The 22,948-nt window shown below is 34.1% G+C and overlaps 2 protein-coding genes across 2 annotated transcripts in view; one reads left to right on the plus strand and one right to left on the minus strand.

The window, feature by feature from the left end:
- The window catches only part of LOC144836923 (uncharacterized), a 287,299-nt gene that overhangs the window by 251,307 nt on the left and 13,044 nt on the right, over positions 1-22,948 (plus strand). The window lies entirely within an intron of this gene.
- Positions 9,583-22,803, minus strand: LOC144836885 (tRNA (guanine(27)-N(2))-dimethyltransferase-like). The gene is made up of 8 exons (XM_078691801.1): positions 22,573-22,803; positions 16,593-16,687; positions 15,676-16,009; positions 15,239-15,451; positions 13,181-13,371; positions 12,596-12,674; positions 10,722-11,084; positions 9,583-10,328 (listed from the first exon to the last, which is right to left on the minus strand). Exons 1-8 carry the CDS (start codon positions 22,710-22,712, stop codon positions 10,181-10,183), a joined length of 1,563 nt encoding a protein of 520 aa, XP_078547927.1. The 5' UTR covers positions 22,713-22,803; the 3' UTR covers positions 9,583-10,180.

A 22,948-nucleotide genomic window follows, 5' to 3' on the forward strand; every position in this document is an offset into this window, starting at 1 on the left:
TTTAAATATATTTTAAAAGAAATGAATACACTAGGCATGTTGTAACGTATAAGTGACATCCATATTTGTATTTTAAAATGTACAGTATTATATCATGTACAAAATGAAGTGTAGATTTTTATGGTTTTTGTATGCATATAATCAAAACACTATATGTATAAAGGTTAAAAGAGTAAAAATCAGAAAATAACGAAAAAAGTAGAAAACGGAAATTTAATGTATGAAAATGAAATGTGAACGAAATATGTATGAAATATTAAATGAATAAAGGTGGTGGTTAACCACAAAAGAGAAAAAAAAAAAAAACTTGCCGAAATGTTCGCATATTACAGGCACCTTAAAAGAGTTACATTGGCTGCCTATTAAACATAGAATTGTTTTTAAAATATTGTTAATTGTTTTCAAAGTTATTAATGGAAATGCTCCAGAGTATGTGGCTGATATGCTGGGCTTGTACTCTCCTAAATGTAATTTACGATCCAATAATAAGTTGCTTTTATTTCAACCGAAATCTCACCACTCGTTTGGAGATCGTGCTTTTTCTATTAATGCTCCGCGTCTGTGGAATGACATTCCTGAATGGATTAGGCATTGCCATACAATTAATTCTTTTAAAAAATCATTAAAATCATACCTTTTTGCTGAGGCATATGGTATTAATGAAACAGTGTTGTGATTAGCGCCTTGAGCACTTTTAGTGGATATGTGCGCTATATAAATTGTTATATTATTATTATTATTACATATTAGGATCATGTCCGACAATATGACCACGGTCTCGTATATTAATAATATGGGTGGCCTCCAGTCGTCGTCTTGCGATTCGGTCGCTAAGAGCATTTGGTGTTGGGCGATCGATCATGACATTTGGCTCTCGGCTGCTCATACGCCTGGTTTGGATAATGTGGAGGCGGATCGGTTGTCTAGGCAGTTTAATATCGCGTTGGAATGGCAGCTGAATCCGCGTATTTTTTAATCGGTTGTTGGGATGTTCGGCCAACCAGATGTTGATCTTTTTGCAAGTAGGATTAACTATCAGGTAGCTACTTATGCGGCCTGGAAGCCTGACCCTCAAGCTAGGTTTATTGATGCGTTTTCTTGTGATTGGTCGGGTTTCTCTAATGTTTATGCCTTTCCCCCCTTTTGTCTTGTTGCTATGTGTCTACAGAAAATCACTCTGGAATGTGCAACAGGAGTTATGGTGATCCCGTTATGGGACACTCAGCCTTGGTTCACCAGACTTCTGGGCTTGCTGGTCAGACTGCCACGGTGGATGCGTGTCGCTTCATCCATTACTACAACAAAGTCGGCATCCGCTGAGCCCAAAGCTCAGACTGTTGGTATGCAAGCTGTCCGGAATAACATCACTGAGTGCAGCGTACCGGAGGGGATTGCCGACGTCATCATGTGTGCCTGGAGACCGGGTACAAAGAAGCAGTACGGTGTCTACATCCGGAAGTGGCATTTGTTTTGTTTACGAAGGAAAATTGATAATTTGCGACCGCGTGTAAACGGAGTGTTGGCGTTTTTACATAGTCTGTTTAGGGAAGGGCGGTCATACACTACATTGAACACAGCCAAATCGACGTTATCGTGTTTAGTGACGGATTTCAGTGATACCGTGGCGTATCGGTTACATGAAGGGTGTCTTTAATTGTCGTCGGCCCTCCCCTAGATATTCAGTAATGTAGGATGTTGACGTTGTCTTGATATATCTGGCCAGGTTGCATCCACCAGAGAACCTTACTCTTAAAGAGCTTTCGTTTAAGTTGGTAATGTTGATGTATAAGACAAACGAATATTTCATGTTTAACTTAACTGATCACAATAAGCAGGACAGGCCTGGTTGTGTATTTTCTTCTGTTACTTTTCGTAAGTACCACAAAGAAGAATTGTGTGTGTACTCCGTTCTCGAGAGTTATATAAAGCGAACGGATGGTTTTAGAAGTTCCGATAGTTCGCAACTATTGCTTTCATATATTAAGCCGTTTAGGCCTATCGGTACTAGTACCGTGGGCAGATGGATCAAGTCATTGCTTGGTTTAGCAGGCGTAGATACTTCTGTTTTTTCTGCGCATAGCATGCGAGCAGCTAGTGTTAGCAAGGTGAGCAAGACGATCCCCGTTGATGTTATACTTAAGCATGTTGGCTGGGCGTCAGACTCGATGTTTAGGAAGTTTTATAACAACCCAGTCGGGTCTGAAGGAAGGTTTGACATGGCAGTGTTGGATTAAATTACCTGGAATAAAGTCGCACTGTACTTTTGATTTGTTGTATGTGTGTGGGTTTCTTGTGTCCTTGTGTTCACGCCTGGCTTTGAAGTCTCATGTTGACCCGGAAGTTGCGTAACTGCTGATATGGTAGAATTGAAGAATTAAACGAGCCTTACCTGTAAGGTGAAGTTTGATGATAATTCTACCAGATCAGCAGTAGCACTTCAGGGTTAACATGCCCTACCCGTATTTTTCCTCTCCCAATTGGTTTGTTTGATTGCTGTCGCGACGCCGTGCACACAAGGATTTAAAGTCTGATTTGCGGCCACTGGTTGTGCCTCTCATGTTAACCCAGAAGTGCCACTGCTGATCTGGTAGAATTATCATCAAACTTCACCTTACAGGTAAGGCTCGTTTAATTCTTCAATTATTCTGTATCATACAAAAACGTCTGGATCATATGATTAATGTCTGGATACCTAGGCTACCTAGAAAAGAAATAAACACACGAGGAACCGCCATGTTTGTGTCCAGTGTCACATTTATTTTGGCTGTACAATCTACTCAAATATAACACTTAAAATATTACATCTGGCGACGAGGATTGGATGTTAGTAAAGTTAAGTTCATAAAGCAGATATCAAAGTGCATATCATGGCTAATGCAGCAGTAGATCCATTTTCTCAACTAATCACAAGGTTCAATCCAGATTTGGATCGGAACACTACAGCAACACGATGGGAGAAATGGCTGAGAAGGTTAGACATTTATTTTATTGCTAAAAACATAAGGAATAATGATCAAAAGAAGGCACAATTACTGTTAATGGCCGGATCCAAAGTGTACGATAGTTATGATACTATTGGTGATGACGCGGATTCGTTTGAACATTTCCGACCACTACAAGATAGACTTTAGCTACTTATATGTTTAGGGAGATGTCCCAAAACAAAGATGAGACCATTGACCAAATTGTGACCCGATTAAAAGAATCGGCGAGTAACTGTGATTTTCATAACAAAGATAACGAAATCAGAGCGCAAATCCTACAAAAAACTAATAACAAGAAGCTCAGACGAAATATATTCAAAAACCCAACTTGGACATTAAATGAGGTACTTACTGAGGCGAGGTCGCTCGAACAAAGCGAGCTACAAGCAACCAGCATCGAGGAACAACATAACCTACCGCTGAGTTACGATGATGCTGAACGCGGAAGTGTAAACAATTAGCTACACAGGTGGCACAAGCCACAGTATAATAATAAGCCTAGTAGTAGTAGTAGGTTCAATAATACTAATAGTAAGTGTAGAAATTGTGGTGGCAATTGGCCACATCAACAAGGTTGCCCAGCCAAGGGTAAAGAATGTCACAACTGCTCAAAGGTAGGGCATTTTTCTAAAGTTTGTAGAAGTAGTCACAAATCAACTACTAACACTCGTAAACAAACGGGTAAATTTAAGAGAGTCAATAATGTTGTAGATGAAGAGTATAGTAGTACAGATGATGGATTATTTAGTGTCATTTGTACAAACCGCCAGGGTAGCACGAAAAATCGTGAATTCAAACTCGATATGAATGTCAATAATGTAATTATTCCAATATCAATTGATACTGCAGCAGACTGTTCGATCATGGGAAAAGATACGTATGACAAATTCTTTAATTCCATTCCAATTGAGAAAACGTGCACCACATTGAAAACCTGTTCTGGTGAAAAATTAAGTCTACTGGGTGACATTAAATGTAAGGTGGATTATAACGGTGTCATACATAACCTTCACATTATTGTAGCAGCATATGTGCATCGACCTACATTGTTAGCAAGGATTGGCTTAGAAAAATAAAACTAGACTGGGGTTCAATATGCAGTATTATGGAGCTGCTGAAGTTCACATCTTCATTTTTCCTTTCTAAAGCAAAGCAGGATTTTTAGTCCCGACAGAGACATTATTCACATTGGGTTGCCTGTTATGAAACATATGCATGGGAAGAACGTCAACATCCAACTACAGGCTAAAAGAGGTGACAATTTGTTTATGAATGTTAATTCATTTTTAACATACCTACAAAGACGAAATCCCTAATTTTTTACAGATGCTGTTTGTGTGACCTTGTTTCCTTTTTCAGGTCTCATTCCAAAAAGACATTCATGAACGCCTTTTTTGAAAATTGTAAATTTATTACAGGTAGCTCTCTTACAGGTAAACTTAACCAGATAGCAACATGTGACAGGGATGAAAGTTTATTTAGCTTTCTTAAGTCTGGTTGCTTGTGTGTATCACAAGAAACATCATAGTGCATTTTATGGATGTACAGTAGAGCAGGTTTTTAATGAAGTCAAAGTTGAAGGAATAAAATCAGGTCTTTCTGATGTTAAAATTCATTCAGTGTTCATGAAGAGGTTACGTGATGCCATAGATTGTAGGGTCGGTGTTTCGACCGAAACTTAAATATTATAATTAGACATAGAGGGCGATGTATAATACAAGGTCGTAGTTCAAACGCAACATGTGTATGAATGCCACGCAAGTTTTACTGTGCTAAAAGTTAGCTAAATTACTCGGTTTTCGAACCATAATAGATGTTTCAATGTATTTCTGATGTTTAGGGTAAGTTTATAGAATTGTTTAGTAATATTCATTTTGTATGGCATGTTATAGTTTTAAGATATTAATGATATTCTAGTAGCGTCTCGAATGCTTTTACTATGCATCCTATGGTGTACAACCAAGGTGGACCCCATGACCCCATGAATGTGTACTACATATAAGTGATCAGAAATGTTATTATGTCAAGTCTATTATTGGTATAAATAGGAGAATGAAGTAATGTAATATCTTTATTGATGCTAACTATGCTATTTAATTAATATTTTTGTGAAATAGACCATTTGCTAAGACCTCACCTAGCTCTTTGTTTCCAGGATTCATGAATATTTATGAGCTATAGCTATAAAAGGATGTTATCAGTTGTTTATGTTGAACTGGTGTACTGTAAGTAATTAGCTTAGAGTTAAGATACAGACTGTATTGTTAATGTAATAATTGGTACATGACATGTTATTAGAATTATTTACCATTTGGTTTCAGAGTATACTGAATTATAATGATAAACTGTTTTAATGAATGTTCTCAGTATCCGGTCACAGTGGTAAGTAATATGAATATGAATCTGCTTGATCACATGTATTAAAATAATGGTTTATATAAATGCATCATGATTTAAAGGTTAATTACAATGATAATGATAAATAACAGTGGTTTAATAGTCAAAACAAGAATGATTTAATGTGCTTAAATTTTACGATTAATAAGGATTTAAGAGAATATGTGAACTGCATTTTGGAATTTCATGATTTCTATGATTTGCTGATAATGCTGATTTTTAATAAATCTTCATACTTTACGATCGGTTACTGTTTCATCCATTTGTCTTCGAATCCCCTGGCCTTTCACAATTCAATTTACTTCTCGCTGAGGCCAAGACGGATGAAAAGAAACTGAGAAGATGAACAAGTAAGTCCAGATTCACCAGGCAGAAGAAGAACCTGGACAACCTGATTGATCATGATGAATCCGTTGAGGAAATCCAAACAGAATTTGGAAAACTGGAATTGGCATTCAACGGACTACAAGACAGACACGATGAGTATTGCGAAATGATTGAAGATGAGGAAGCATACAAGGAGGAGGAATATATTCAGGCGACATGTATGGATGAGTTTTTAGCAATTAAGGCACTGAAGAAAACTCCACCTCAACTTCCGTTACCAGTACAAGTACCCAGACCGTCAAACCAATCACTGCCTACTTCAGTCAACTTGCCTTCAACAATATCAAATCCGGAGAATGATCTCAACGAAAACATACTGGATTCACCAAGTCAGCCACCTGTTCAGATGAGGTTGAAACCGAGAATGGAGAAGCCGAAGTTACCAATATTTAGTGGGGATGTCCGTGAGTACCACACATTTAAGGATGATTTTAAACACATGATTGATCCGTTACCAGGTGGCCTCAATTAATCCCAAAAGCAGATCTTAATGAAATTAGTGCTGAGAAAAAGAACAACAAATCAACAGCTGTACTACTCATGCAAGAAGCTGAAACTGCTATAGACTACAACAGATTCTCCAGTTGGCGTAAACTGATTTAGAGTCACAGCGTATGTGTTCAGATTCATAGTTAATGCGAAAGCCAAATGTCGAGTAGAAGATGGTTCACTGTCAACTGACGAATTATCCGTTGCTGAAACCTGGATACTTGAAGCGCAGAAACCATTGCATGAAGAACGAAATAAAGGCAAATATCATACACTAATAGCACCATGTGAAAGATTCGATTATACGTGTTGGAGGAAGAGTCCAAAATGATGTTGTTTGCTATGATACAGGTCACCCGGTTCTTCTACCAAATATCGTGTCTAATTACCAAAGACTATATATAAGTGGTCAGAAATGTTATTATGTCATGTCTATTATTGGTATAAATAGGAGAATGAAGTACTGTAATATCTTTATTGATGCTAACTATGCTATTTAATTAATATTAAGAACTTAGATTTTGGTAAAATAGACCATTTGCTAAGAGATCTCACCTGTTTCCAGGATTCATGAATATTTATGAGCTATAGCTATAAAAGGATGTTATCAGTTGTTTATGTTGAACTGGTGTACTGTAAGTAATTAGCTTAGAGTTAAGATACAGACTGTATTGTTAATGTAATAATTGGTACATGACATGTTATTAGAATTAGCCTATTTACCATTTTGTTTCAGAGTATACTGAATTATGATGATAAATACTGAATGTTGGCAGTGTTTACTGTGCTGAACTGTTTTAATGAATGTTCTTAGTATCCGGTCACAGTAGTAAGTAATACTGTAATATGAATATGAATCTGCTTGATCACATGTATTAAAATAATGGTTTATATAAATGCATCATGATTTAAAGGTTATATTACAATGATAATGATAAATAACAGTGGTTTAAAAGTTAAAACAAGAATGATTTAATGTGCTTAAATTTCACGATTAATAAGGATTTGGTTAAGAGAATATGTGAACTGCATTTTGGAATTTCATGATTTCTATGATTTGTTTAACTGTGTAATTACTGGTTTTTAATGTTTGATTGCTCAAAACGTTTATTCTTTCAGGTCCTCTATTTCTATATGAGATTCATCATCTATGTCATAATCGACATCTGTTTTCATCCTCATTTTGAATTACTACATTTGCTACCTATTTAGAGCATTCATCTACCTGGATACTAGCACCATGAACATTTAGACAGCCTACACATTTGCAACTTACACCACAATTTCTACCTGCTTTCAAACATGAACATTGTTTCCTTATACATCCTGACTTACAATAATAACCTTTTTTCAGAAATTTTGCTTCCTCTCTGACTTTTTTTAAAATTATCCTCGCTATCCCAAACAATGTTTACTTTATTATCAACTGCACTCCATCAATAATCATTCATGTTGAGAAGCTCAACAAAACCATTACTTGCTTGAGACCACATCTGAACCACATAACATACAGATAGGTAAATTTTTCCCTGACCTTCTGTAGTTTTAGTTCAAGGAGCTTCTTGCAGTTTTCAGGAAACAGGTACTGTATACTTGCTGTTGAAGTGTTATTTCTATTCCTTCAAGCAACTTGTCGATAATATTTACCTAGAAATGAGACAAAAATACTTGACCCATCTTAACTTCAAATGTATGATCAAAAGTCCAAAAATATATTTGTACCGTACTGTATTTGCAAAATATACATTATCAAACTCACTTTGCATGCAGGACAAAAATGAGGTAAACATCTGGATAGATACTGTATGTGATGTATAATGTTTCTTTAAAAAATGTAGGTATTACAATAACATACCCGTCCTTCTGTCCTGAGAGCTGTCCGTCTACCATATCGTTCCTTTATGCGCTAAATTTTTCAGCACTGCAGGAACTACATCACTTTTCTCTGTGGCATTTTCAATGTCATGCACTGCTTTTTTGCGTGTTTCTGTTTCGGTTAAAAGTAATTGTTCTTGACATGTTTTACATGAAATGGGAACTCTTTTTAGGGACTCTTTGATAATTGTTGGAATTTCTTTAATGTCATCTTGGGTGAAAAGTTCATCGCAATTAAAACATGGGATTGATGATCGATGCCAGGATACAAGGCGATGGAGATAACACCAAAGGAAACAGAAGCAGATTGGCCATGGGATTGCAAGCTCTCACTGGGATGAAAAAGCTGTGGCGTGGACAAGACAAAGTGACCAAGCTGCGCATTCTCAAAGCATGTGTCTTTCCAGTGGCCACATATACCTGCGAGACCTGGGTACTGCGCAAGAGGGATGAAAAATTCATCACAGCCTTTGAAAACAATGCTACCGAAGGATCTTGCAAGTCCCATGGACTCAACACTGCACAAATGTTAAAAGCAATAATTGTGCTATTTTGGTCACATTAAGCGGCAAGATGGAATGGAGAAGAGAGTGTTGGAGGCTTATATTCCAAGGAAGAGAAGAGGAAGACCAATATGTAAATGGAAAAAGACTATAACAGATGTGTTTGGCTCTATGGAGCAAGCAAGTAGGATGACAGAAGACAGGAGATGGTTTCAGAATACTGTTAGAGAAGCCACGCTCTGATCAGAGTTTGCTTTGATTTGATGATAATTTTTCTGATGAACAGATCTTAATCAAAAGTAGGTTGGCCTTACCAGATGAAAGTGGTTTTGACCTTAAGACAAATGCAGATGAAGTTACCAGCCACTTTAAAGGTCTGAAAGCATCCAAATCAGCTGGATCAGACCAAATTCTACCCAAAGTTCTTAAATTATGCGCAACCCAATTGGCAGATATTTTTGTATATATTTTTAACTTGATTTTTGAAACACAAACCTTGCCGGAATCTTTATCTTTACTGGACTACAACGGTCAGTGGAAGCACATTCTTGTTGGTATGACATTAAGGCACCTTTTCAGAAGCGCAGAACTTATAACACTCATGAACAGATTTGGCCATTCAGAAAACTAAAACTTATTGTGGAGCTTGAGACTGCAATAGCAACAGCTATTCAGTAAACAGCAGTTTGTCAACATTTCACTCAGATTTTGATAATTTTGTAAATGATCTTAGTGGATCAGATGCATTTAGACATAGGTTTGTAAAATATAAAATATTATAAATACATTAGCTGTGAGGCAATTTCGTTACTACATGCTGACCGTTCTACATTAGCTGGTATTGATTTTTATTTACTACATAGAAGTTGGTGTTTGTACATTAGCTGGAGTTTTCTACATTAGCTGTTGTAACAATGCTGTCTGGTATAAGTCCTAAAAGCCAGAAATTTAACTCTTGGAAGATGATTTACTTTGAGAAAAATTCAAATACATTCAACGTTTTAAAATGCTGGATGTCATGGTAACATATTCAGTGCAGTAATTCAAAGACTATTATCGGACAAACTCATAGCTACAGGAAAATAAATATAACATTTTTTTAGATGTCCTATGTTGTGCTTGGCATGAATGAATTCACCTTCATTAATAACACAAGTATAGTCTTGTATTCTCATATTTGAACATATTAATGTTGACTAACTGACTAAATCAATTGAATGATCAATAAAATGAATGACTTAAACCTGCAAAAATATTTTGCTAACATTGGATAATCAAAATAGAAATGTAAATAATACTGATTATACTTCATTTTTGACATAAAAATAAACACCTAATCTCCCCTACCCTTCAGAGCTTGACTTGACTATAATACAAACATTAATATGTTCAAATATGAGAATACAAGACTATACTTGTGTTATTAATGAAGGTGAATTCATTCATGCCAAGCACAACATAGGACATCTATTGAAATTTGACTATTAAGTATTTGAGATATTGCTTGTTCTTCGTGAGCCCTGAAACAAATAAAAATTGCTTGTATTATGGCCTACTTGTAGGTTGACTATTGCTTGTTAGAATCTCAAGAAATGAGTGCATGTCAGCATTTGTCCGCACTGCAACAGGATCAAAATGAGTCCTACTTGCTCTGTAGCCATTTTGTTTCAGCAGTTCAATAACTTTCTTCATTCTAAAAAATGTATTTTAAATTGAAAGAATAAGAGTTATGAAAAATTGTATACATGGTTACAGATTCATTGTTACAAAATTTGGTTTCTTAATTGATTTTTTTTTTATTTCAATGTCTGCAACTTGCAAGGCTTGTGTACTGGAGTTATTCCTCTTTTTATGCAAAACAATTTTAGCTGTCCTGTTTTGCATAACATTTCTATAACTTATCGATAAGTTGAAATGTAGGTCTTTTTTTTGTATTGCTATTTTTTAGTCCGCTACAACCAAAGGAATTTTGTATTTGTGAATCTTGAATTATGTATCTAGGTGAATATAATATTTTTAAACAATCTTTACAAAAGAATATGGTATGGTTAGCATATTATGTTTACAAAATTAAATAAACTCTTACTTTAAAGCATCTTTTCCTTTTGCTGTGTGTAAATGAATGTTGTAGTAGAAGCAGGGGGCTGAGATTACCGTTTCTTGATCTTTGCAAATTCTTTTCGCCATGGATGTGGCCTCGTCACTGGGTCTCTTTACACATTTTGTACTTTCTTTTTTGTCTGCTATTGTTGAAATGGCATCATCCATTTTTGTAGAGGTCGTTTTTTCAATTTTGTATGGCTGTTGTATCATAGTATTGACTGTCCTGCTACAAACTGCTTCACTTTGTAATGTTTTTAAAAGTTCAATTACTGTTGAGCTTAACTTTAAATGTATAGAACTTTGCAGCATAGCATGTACAAATTCAGCTTTGAATATACTGTGTGACCTAAAACAATTTTCAAAATATAATGTTACTGTTGAGCAAAATTACTTGAGCTAAAATAGCTTGGGAAAATTCAATTACAGTATATACTGGATGGATGAAAAAAGAGGCCACCCCACAAATTGCAGTGAATCATGTGGCAGCACAGTTAACAATGTTCATTTAAATAAACAAAGCAAGCTTCTTTCCAAATATTAAATTTAGTCTGTCTACAGTAGTACGTCGTTGATAACCACATCAGTCTCATGATTACAGAATATGCAATTGTCAATGTACAGATGATGCAACTACAGTACTGACTACATATCATGTATCAAAACCTGCGGTTGTCATGCGTGTGTAAAAAAATGTGTAATTGCAGCGTGCCTGTATTTACCTTGTGGGTATCAGTTGTTTTGTTTGTATTGTTTAGGCCTACAATCATAATTATATTATCTGAATCCGCTCATTGTCGTATGTAACAACATTTATTTTCTCTCTATTGTAATAGGCAAACAATAAATAAGGAAGTCTATAGAATTCATGTAAATTGTTTTGTTATCTGGGTTTTGTACATGTGTTTAGAGTTCTATGGTATCACGTTGTATTATTAGAGTGTACAGGCTAGAATAGAGAGAGCAAGTCCCACAAAAAACATTTAGCGATAATAACTATTACAGAGCTAGTGTTTTAGACCAAGTACAGTATTCGCTCAGCTTAATAAATCCTTTCGCCACTGTGAATGGGTTCTCCGCCTGTCAATTGTTACGTTCTTCTAACACGTTTATTAAATTAAATGTCTGTAGTAGATTTCTATCTAACATATCCAGGTCCCAAGTTGAAAAAACAAAATTTCGGGAAAATAATAGAGGGCGTGCTATAATAATTTAAAATTATATAGAAGGCGCTATATAAGCTAAAATTATGTTGTACAAAAAATCTCGAGCATACATCCGTCATCTGGGATATCCAATACAAAATTTACTAGGCCTCTACCACCTGCCTATGTTTAGTAATAAACAATGGGTAATGTCAGACACCTTTCCAATGTGGTATAGCCTAGCCACCTAGGCCTACGATAATTTGTTAATAAGTAGATTTTTCTCCACTAAACAAGTGTTCACTGACATTTGCATGTAAAAAATAATTTGTAAAGTAAAGTCTTTTATTCACCTCGTGGGTGGACACTGCCCGACTCTATTGACACATGTTGTATGTGACATCAATACAACAATACAATTTCACACGTGTGCTTGGCTTGCAGCAGTTGATAGATGGTTGTTATTTCGTAAAACAAAGGCCTAAGAAATGCTTTTGCTTAAATACTGGCCGTCACAATAATGTGCATAAATTCTTTGGGATATCGTTAATTAAACAATTGGAGTAATTTGCGGTTTCAGAAACCAAATCACATGCTAAACCAGATGTTGAGATCTGTTTTTCCAACTGTAATAATAAAGTTCTAACGGCAAATGTTTCTAAAGCAGTTTTCTAGACACGCATATTCACAATGTATTAGCAATGATAAAACATACCAGACAGGACCAAGAAAAACAGCAGTCTTGCCAGGTGAATTTTGCTTGCATTTGCATTTCAACAATGTATAATAATCACCTACAAGAAAATAATAAATAATACATAATCTGTACAGTAATAGTTCATTTCATTTAAAAACAACATTCATACAAATACAGAATTAATTTTATTATAAAAAAAAGCTCCTCAGTTTTTGAACTCTGCTTCATGACTAGTACCAAATGTATCTACATTGAAGTGTATTTACATTAAAGATGTACTGTATTGTCCCCAAAAACATGATCACAATGAAAATTATTAAAATCAGTCATTTAATAGGCCAATTTGCATTTTTAATAACATTATTCACTTCCGGAAAACAAAAATAATTAATTAACTTATAAAAAGACAAAATAAACTGTTAAAATTATAGTTTTTTTTCAGGTAAATAAATGTTTTTTTCCAATCCAATTTTTGGTAAAAATGAAAAAACTAATATGACACATTTCAGGACAATATATCTTTAAAACACAATTAGCTTCATATAGGGATAGTATCCTTTTCATCTATTTAAATTGTTAATCACTAAACTCAGGCATGCTTACGTTCTACACAATGAGTTCCTGGAACAAAGCATCGTTCACCACATAGTAAGCAATGTATAACTTTCTGAACTTTCTCAATGCTAGAATCGGCATGTTGTGGACCTCGTACCACACGTACCATAACCAGTATGAAATGTTCATATGCCACCGATACTAAAACTTCTATTCCTTTGTTACATCGAGCTGCAGCTCTGCAAAAACAAACAGTTTCTTAATGTAAAGTGTAAATTAATTTTTATGCATACAGTAACCAGACCTTCCGAAAGATACTGTACCTATACATGCAGATGAAGAAAACTATGTGTGCATGTGTGTGGTGTAAGCATGATGATATTTATCTCTACTTTTGTTTCTTTCTCAAATAAGTTTATTGAAATGTTTTATTGACCACTATTCTGCAGGCTCTTCAATCGTATTTTAGATTCTTTGCCGACAAGAGTTAGAGCTAGTTTACTACAGAACATATACCATACCATACTTAAATCAATCAAACTTTTTAAAGGTTGGTAATCATTTATTTTAAATTTAATCTAAGGCATGAGTTACACTGATGTCTACATTTTCACACCACTCAATTTTTAAAAATTTATAATGCAAGTAGATAAGTTGTAGATATGAATTCATGCCAAATTGTTACTTCTCGGATGTTATGATGTCATCGTATGGTCACCCGAATATAAAATATAGGATTTTTGCCTTTTTCAACATAGCTTATAGAATTTAATAGAGCGCATCTCGCTCTCGTAACTTAATTGTTCCCAGATATTAATATTTGTTTGCTTTTGTAGGAGTTACAACCATTCAAATTTTGATGTGTGTAAAAGTGTGAATAACGTGGGTCACTTATTTTCATCTTTACAGTAAATTTCAATATGTTATAGCTCCTCAGAATAAAAAGCGAAACTCATTATTAAAACGTTTTCTTGAAGCTGTTGAATTGTAGATACGAATACATATAAACATTTTGTGTATCGAATGTTGTGACGTCATCATATGGGCAGTTGAATTTAAAAAGGCATCTATATTCTACGTGTCCAATTGCTCGGATAATTTTCTTTCAAAATTGCTATGTTCGTGTTTCATTTTGATTATATCATCATGTTAAAAATGGCAAAAAAAGATGGGTCCCGTACAGTTTATTTTCATTTTAAAAACTATGAGTCAAAATTTACTTAAGTTTTATGATACTCCTTTCTGATTGAATAACAAAACTCTTCACTGTTGCTTTAAGATCATATTGAAATTATAAACAATAAGGATAGTTCAGTACCACTACTAGAGATGCGTACATTTATCCAATATTTTATGATAAATAACAGCGCATTTGTTATTCTTACAGGATGCAACAGATGTTCAGGACAAAACTTTGCAATATCGACAGCCATTGGACGGTCATCATAACCCAACAAGTACTTTATTTCAGTGACTGAGGGATTACACATTATAGAAGCCATGGTATTTGTTGACTTGAAATGACATCATACGAGCACGTTGAATTAGACAATTTGCGCGCGATTTAGTTAAAAATGTACAAAACATTATTAAAATCATGCCTATTTTTTATCTATTATAGCTCCTCTGTCCTGAGCTACTGCTCCCTCAACAGCAAAAATGAGGTACTTTAGTTTCAACATGTAGGCATGACAAAAAGAAATATTTAATTAACAATATGCAGCGCATCAGTAAACAATAGACCTTTTAAAAATATAAACAACATAACTTCCTGGTCATTCATTAACTGTAGTCCTGGAGAAAAACTTATTTTGTAATTTACCTGAAGAGTGTGATTTTGATCATGATTTTGGACGCGTTTCCATTTTTACTCAGGGTACCGGAGTCTAGTTTTTTACCCTAGTTGCAACTTTCCTATTGCTCTTCAATTGTCCTGGCTATGCTTTCATAAATTCTACCGATATTTCACTTTTACAATTGATATACCTCATGAATATTAAAGTTTATTCCTCTGGTATAATTGTGGGTGTTCAGGTTGGTATACTTCAGACCCATAATGTATCTTGGTGGGAAACAATTATATTTTCAATTTTTTCATTTCCTTACCTAGCTACAGCTCCAAGTATGAGTCTCGCAGCCAGTTCACGATAATACTCATTCCTTATAACGTTCGCTGAATAGTGACGCATAGTCATTTTTGGGCATCTGCCGTACACTGAAGCCAAGTCTGTTGACGTGATTGACACTATGCCCTTATTTGGTGTATTACGAAATGCAGACTCTAGATAATGTACTGATGTACCAAATGGATCCAAATGACTAGATAAAAAGAACCATATAAAAGTACATTATACACATTTTCCGATTTAGTACATATATATTTTTACTATGACATTTGTGTGTAGGAATCTGGATTAGCTGATGGATCCCAATCTCATTATCTGTTGTTTGGGCAATATATGGTAAGTTTAAGGCTTATTAACAAATCAGTAGTACTTATAAAGATTTGTCACTTGACCGAAATGGTTTTTATTTTACATTACATGAAGTCAAATGCTCTTTGCAAAAGAAGTATACCGGCATCCTGACATATAACCTCTACACTATTGTCTTCCATGTCTGGCTTTCCACCATCTATCAAATGTGATTCTCCCATTTCATCATCAGAGCGGGTATCACAACTTTCTTTGGATTTTCTATTTCCCTCGATCAGTGATCCTAGTGTTCTACATTCCATCATTTGATCAGCAGTGGAATACTTAATATGATTTTGTTGGCAGTTAAAATAAATATTTTGAACAGCAGTTGGTTTGATGTCATTTAGTATTATACTTTTCTGGTGTTTTAAATGTTTTTGCCATTGTATCCCAAGAGCACCTATGTACAACAAAAAATCATCAAAATCAATTCAAAGCTGATATTTTAAAGGAGAGTTCCACTCAGACTGTCTTAACTTATATTATGTTTAAAAGTATATTTAATTTTTAAAAAGTCATAACCATGGAGATTTATCATTTTGATTGTTTGATCTTTTTTTTTTAAATTGGTGGTGGTAGACGTATAATAATATATATAATCTTTTGACAAATTAATTTATCTTATTTTTTATAGTTTATTTATTGCTGTAGGTGATCCCTTTGTAATAGCTTTATTTAGCTGGATGGGTGGGGCTAGAAAACTTCAGTTATCGTAGCTGTACGGGGTAATATTTTAAAATAAAAACATGCTCACCACTCTATTTTATCTAATATCTATTCTAAATTCATAATTTTTTTCTGGTTAAGCTTCCTTTTAATTTTGATATTATGGATTTTTTAAATTTTCAATAATTAATATTACGATATAATTATATTATTATGGCATGATTAAATAATTCATTCTATTTGTTTGTTCTATTTTCATTTATGATATAATCCTAAATCACTTGATGAGAGTATAAAAATGTAGTATTAATCCTCACCTGATGATGCAAATGCATCTAAGCATTGTGCAGGATGTTTTGCATATTCCTTATGCTGATCTAGAAATACAGACAGCCCACATAGAACAAGTTCCCTAAGAAAATAAAAAAATATCCACTATCATTACTTAGGTCTCAATTTGTAGAAAAACGGTCTTAGTTGTAAGTAGTCGAGTTTTGCAAAAAAAAAAAAAAAAAATAGATATACCACAATGAACACCAATTGATCTGGACTCAAAAATCAAGGAGAATTGAAAGTATAAGTGTGTCCCAAAACGCTGGTTAAATTAGTTCAAGAAATAAACAGACACCCTCCCAATCACTTATTAAATTGGTTGCCATTTTCATGAAATCATACTTTACACTTTTGTCATGTACTTACATCCCCCCACTCCCAATCAATATCAGGATATAGCCAAAAATAGACCACCAACGCCTAGGATGATAGGTTCATTTACAGGCCTGATATGCCTATATTTATTGACCAGAAAAAAAGAATGCATGGTAAACACAATTAACATAATGTATCATATGTATCAGATATCTCATAGTTTTTCATGAACAATTTATGGTCTCCTCTGTTGTGTACTGCAATGGCCGGATCTACAAATACCATGCCGTGCCGCCAAGTTAAAACAGTGTTTTAGCAGCAGGCCAACCATATCGACTGATCGCGTTGTTGAAGTTTTAATTAATTACACCTATCCTTGGAACATAATGTAATTTGTAAATCACGGCTAGCTCAGTGATATCAATGCTTAGTAAATTCGAGTTCGAATCCGCAAAATGTGTAAATAATAATTATATCACTACTTAAAGCAAAAAATAAAAACTAGACCACAATTTAATTACAAAAGTAGCAAAAAAGACAACAAAGCTTCCACAAAAAAAATTGCAAAATATCAAAAACCATTGAAGTAAAAAAACGCAAATTAATAAAAATAAACACACACAAACAAACAAATCCAAAATGGTTTGATATATTGTTGAACATGAAAACAACTTAACCACCACGTTGGCATATGACATATTAAGGCAGAAAAGACCGTGTGGAGCCTGCCCTAATCCGTCCATGCCGCCTCAGTCATGGTCCGCTGTCTCCGCGCCCAAATATATTAAGGAAATTTCCCATCGACAGAAGCATGATGCTGGTCTCAATCAATGGTGGGCGTTTCTCCGCGCCCCAATATATTCAGGAAATTTCCTATCATGAGAAGCATGATGCTGGTCTTAATCAATGGTGGGCGTTTGAAAATGAATAGCTTACTTCTTAGGTGAATCTGTATTCAACTTATCTATGATTATACTTGCTTGATGAATCATTTGCCCATTGCTGTAAATCAGTAATAAGTTGTGTAAGCTATGTGTCTGTTAAAAGTGCAGAGTAATTATACAACATAGCCCTAGTAAACAGCCCAAAAAACCCATCACCCAGGACCTTGTGGTGTGTGCCGTGTAGAAACTTTCTCCTGTGAGAAATTGATAAGAGTCCATTAATTATGGGGTGTTCACTATTTCGACTGTAGTCAAAATATTTATTTATTTAAATCCCTAAATTGATAATCGTGTATTCTGTAATCATGTGACTGATGATGTAATCATCATCGATTTACTAAATACACATGATTTAATGTGTTGGGAAAAACTGGATGGACTGTAGTGCTTTTTTTTTTTATGGATTTTAGGCGGTGAACTTTTTTTAATCATACAGTGATGTAGGCTAAAAGAAAATTTTACAGTAAATTTTACAATTAACTAAATTTGAACTCGTCACTTTGACGTTAAAATATGAACATACGTTAAAATATGAACGTGAAAAATGATTATGCCATCCTATGACATGAAGTAAATGTTTACAGTGATGAATTGTGTCTATTTTGTGTCATACAGTATACAGTATTTTTATGCAGTGTAGCATAGGAGACCCATCTTTTATTCCAATTTTTAACATGATGACATCATCAAAATGAACATGAAGATATAATAGTTAGGATAATTATCTAAATAATTAAATTCATAAAAATTTGAAGAATTTTGGGCATGTAAAAGCAAGAGCGACAAACATTTAGTAAATAGATGAATATCCAACTTTTTTAATTCAACTGGCCATATGATGACATCATGACATCATCAGATTGTATATGAAATCATATCTACAATTCAACAGTTTCCATAATAAGTTTTAATCATGTGGGTCACTTTTCATTCCGAACAGATTAAATTATACTGTATAGATGAAATTAAGTAACTAACGTTATTCTAATTTTTTTATATGATGACGTAATAAAAATTAAAATTTGTGTAACTCATGTAAAGAAAATTGATTTAGCAAGAACATTATTAAAATCTAGGAGAAAATGGGGAATGCATTAATGCGATGCGCTCTATTAAATGGGATTAACTTATTACACTGCGCGACTCTAACGCCATGTAACAAAGTTTTTTGCACATCTACAGTTAGATGTCAATCTTAGAAGATCGGGCCCATTATAAAAATAAATGAAAGACGATCAGCTCCATGAAAACGAATTGGATTTATAATTGTTTGACCATAATAAAATAAATTAAATGTGTTCATTCCGAGAGTCAAGATACAAAATAATGTAAACTATGTATTTGAGGCCCATGTATCCATGGTGAAAGTAGAATCTCTTCTTTGGGACACCCTCTATAATATATATTAAGGGGACTTGCAATATAATTTAAACATTTAATTACAAATGGCAACACTGACTTATTTGATGTTATTACGTTTTCATTTTAATTATAATGATTATTACTGTATTACTTACGACTAAAAACTGAAACAAATACAGCAGAACCTTCATTTTACGTACGATACGGGACCAAAAGGCGTACGTAAAACTTATGATTTGTAAACTCCAAGTTGACCTGAAATTGACACCAAATACGTAGATCGTAGCTAAAAAGGCTGTCATGTTTTACCTACTTTACTCACGCAGTGGTCACTAGCTTAGCCTAGACTAATCTAGCTAGTCTAGATGTGAGGCCTAGCTATGAGGCCTAACTATAAAAGTATATGCAGGCTGTGAGATGTTTAAAGATGTATTGTCCCTTTGACTAATTCCAACAAAATTTTAAAAAAAGATTTTTAAAAAAAGTGGGTCATTTTGAAGTATCATAATAGTTATTAACTTTTACCAAAAATTAGTTGAAAAAAAAAATCATTTAACTGAAATACAGACTTTTTTTGTTAAAAAAATAACTTTGACTTCCAGTCAAAGTTTTCGATCAAAACATATCTCATAATGCAACACGCTTGTTTGGCTACTCTGTATGCATAATCATAAAACTTCCTCGCGATCTGTGTGAAAACACCTTCTCAATCGTGACGAGTTGTAAACAATCCTAATTAGCATCATGCATAATGCATACTCATGGTTTGAAATCTCTGTTTACTTTAGCTCGCGACGATTTTCAGACGAAATGTAATCAAATTAATGTACCTGTTAATTACATAAACTTGTTTTTGCCTCGAATTTTCAACTTAAAGTGAATAACTTTAATATTAATTTGATATGACCAATTTAAATTTAGAATATTTTGACCTGAAAAAACTGTATATGGTCATCTCCCTGAATTATTTAATACAAAAATTAATGGAAAAATCACACAGTATTTCATTTCAGTTTGGTATGTATCAATTATAAACTATAATGGAACGTATTTACAAACGATACACTTGGCTATAATGTTAGGACGATCGGGACCAACGCTCCCATTGGCTGATTATGACGTAATGCAATTTTACCGTACCTTTAGCAAACGGAAGTTAGGATACAGTATCGTATCTTTAGCCACGGCGTATTTCGCATGTCTTATTTAGGTTTACGATGAAATCGGTCGCGTCTGAAATCGGTCGCGATAAAATCAACTTCCGGTATTTTGTATGGCGCGCCGCTAGAGCTATGCTTTTGATGATATCGGTCGCGTTTGAAATCGCGCTATTTTGTAAGGAGCGAGATGCATGCTAGCGGGATATACATTTTTTCGTTTATATAGATTTAATTGATATTTTTTAGGAACTAGATTGTTTATGTGGATATTTTTTATTTGGTTAATAAATATTTATTATCAAACATTAATTTTTTTTTATTTCACAGGTCTCGGGACGACGACTGTGTCTTTTCAAAATGGCCATTTCAAAACAAGTTTAAATATATTAGGCATATAATAATTTACCTCTATTTATAGTATGTACTGTAATTAATATATTAGAATATACGTCTGTGTCTTGTATAATGCAAACAATTACGTATTATTATTTAAAAACAATAATTGTTACAATGTATAGCCCGCAAAGCCAGCATATCCATTTTTATACCATGCATACTGTGGCAGATATATTATATCCATGTCGTTAACAACTTACTATTCGATCACCTTATTTTTATTTTATTTATGTCCGCACGTTATGTAGGATAATATTAAGTATATAATGATTATTATTGAGGCAAATCACATGTATATTTTTATTTCTAATGTTTAAAATAGTTTTTAATAAAAATAATCATTATATGCGGATGGTTAAAAGGCAAGTTACTGAAATAAACCCCCAAATAAGCCATATCGGAGATGCGCCTTCTATGATCATGCAGCCGTTTCCTCTCTAACCGTACGTTATTTTGCTTTGCTGACAGGGATTCACCTTTTTAAAAAAAAGTTTTGTCAAATCATGGACAAAACATGTACGACTGTTGTCCATGGCCAGGTAAAGATGACGTATATTACTAATAACCATACATTTGAAACATCTATAGGCCTCCTGCAAGTGTTTTTGTGAAACGATGTATATAATTTACGTATATACGTCGGCGATACTATAGTTTTTAATTTGAATATCTTTTACTTCTTCATTTATAATAATCATTTAATGTAAATAATTATGTACTCAGTGTCTCACATCCATTCGCTGTTTGAAAATCTAAATGTTTAAATATCAGTGCAGATTACCTCTTTGAGAATCATGTCCACCTTTATTATCCATCCATTATTATTCTCACATCCATCATTGTACATCATATAGGCTGTATAGGCCCGGTAAATTGATTTTATAATGGCATATTACTATATATTTTATTAATTATCCTAAAAACATTCTCACATCAGAGTGGCGGATATCGAACGTAAAAATCATCATTATGCATCATCTTCATTTATTGCATATACCTCATTGAGCTGGTATCCACTTGCAGGTATAGAACGGGTTTCGTAATTAAATTATTTCAACATTTTCAAAACTTTAAACAGTGGCATGCCAATCTTTTCAATATTCAATATTAAATAAAACATTTTTAAAAACAATTTTCTAAACGAACACATTACAATTCATTGAAATCTGTAAGATAAAATGAAAACATAAATTATTTATAAATAATGAGATAAATATTTATATTTACTGTACTTAAAAAATAATAACGATCGAGGTAAACAAAAATGTCAATAGTAAATTATTAGAAATTCTATATTCAAAATTAACTAATAAAACATAATGAGCGTTTTCATTAAAAATGTATCTAGGCCTAGTGCGTCCCATACAAATTATCGCGACCAAAATAAAGCGCGACCAAAATAAAACGCGACCGATATCAAACGTAACTAATATGATAAAAAGCGTATCTAGCGGCGCTCCATACAAAATACCGGATGTTGATTCTATCGCGACCGATTTCAAGCACGACCGATTTCAAGCACGACCGATTTCATCTGACACCCTTATTTATATAGTCTAGGCCTAGCTCCTAGGCGAATCTAGGCCTACGGCCTACTGTTCGTTTATGATAGTAGGAGGCTATTTTACTAGGTAGCTAAGCCCTACTAGTACTACTAAAAGGACCTAGGCCTATACTGTACTACCTCTACTAATCGCCTAGCATATGTAAGGTAGGTTAGGGATAACCACGGCGGGTTAACCTACCTAGCCTATATTATATAATAATATGCTAGGGCCTAGGCCTACCTATTGATTTTAATTTTTGGATTGAAAAACACATCAGACTTTTCTGGAATATTGTGATCTTGGCTGACTCGTAATTTTACGCCATTTTCTTCCAAAACCTTTGTAGATTCAATGTCTATTTGTGTTGACATTCTTTCCATTTTTCTGTGACTACTTGTGGAGTTCACTCCACGGACTACGTACTCTAGGCCTATAGGTAGGAGTAGGCCTAGTAGGCTAGTGTTGCAAATGGTTTATTTATTTTATTGTTCTCAGAGCTCTCACGTGTAGCCGGCCCAGAGCCATATGGCTCTGGTGTAGCCAGAACTTTGTTATGAAAACAGTGCCCTCTTTCGTCAATGCAAAATGTTTTTGGAATTGTTGGTTGCAAAGGAGG

This window comes from Antedon bifida, chromosome 3 (genome assembly GCF_963402885.1).
Source record: "Antedon bifida chromosome 3, ecAntBifi1.1, whole genome shotgun sequence".
Taxonomy (NCBI): domain Eukaryota; kingdom Metazoa; phylum Echinodermata; class Crinoidea; order Comatulida; family Antedonidae; genus Antedon; species Antedon bifida.

What these genes read in the sequence shown, in the direction of transcription:
- LOC144836885 (XM_078691801.1), bottom strand. Translation starts at nt 22,712, where the DNA reads ATGGAAAGAATGTCAACACAAATAGACATTGAATCTACAAAGGTTTTG. An exon ending in AGGAACTCATTGTGTAGAAC is followed by an intron (nt 12,675 to 13,180) that starts GTAAGCATGCCT and finishes ATTTTCTTGTAG; the next exon opens with GTGATTATTATACATTGTTG. An exon ending in GTTTTTCTTGGTCCTGTCTG is followed by an intron (nt 11,085 to 12,595) that starts GTATGTTTTATC and finishes AAATTGTTTTAG; the next exon opens with GTCACACAGTATATTCAAAG.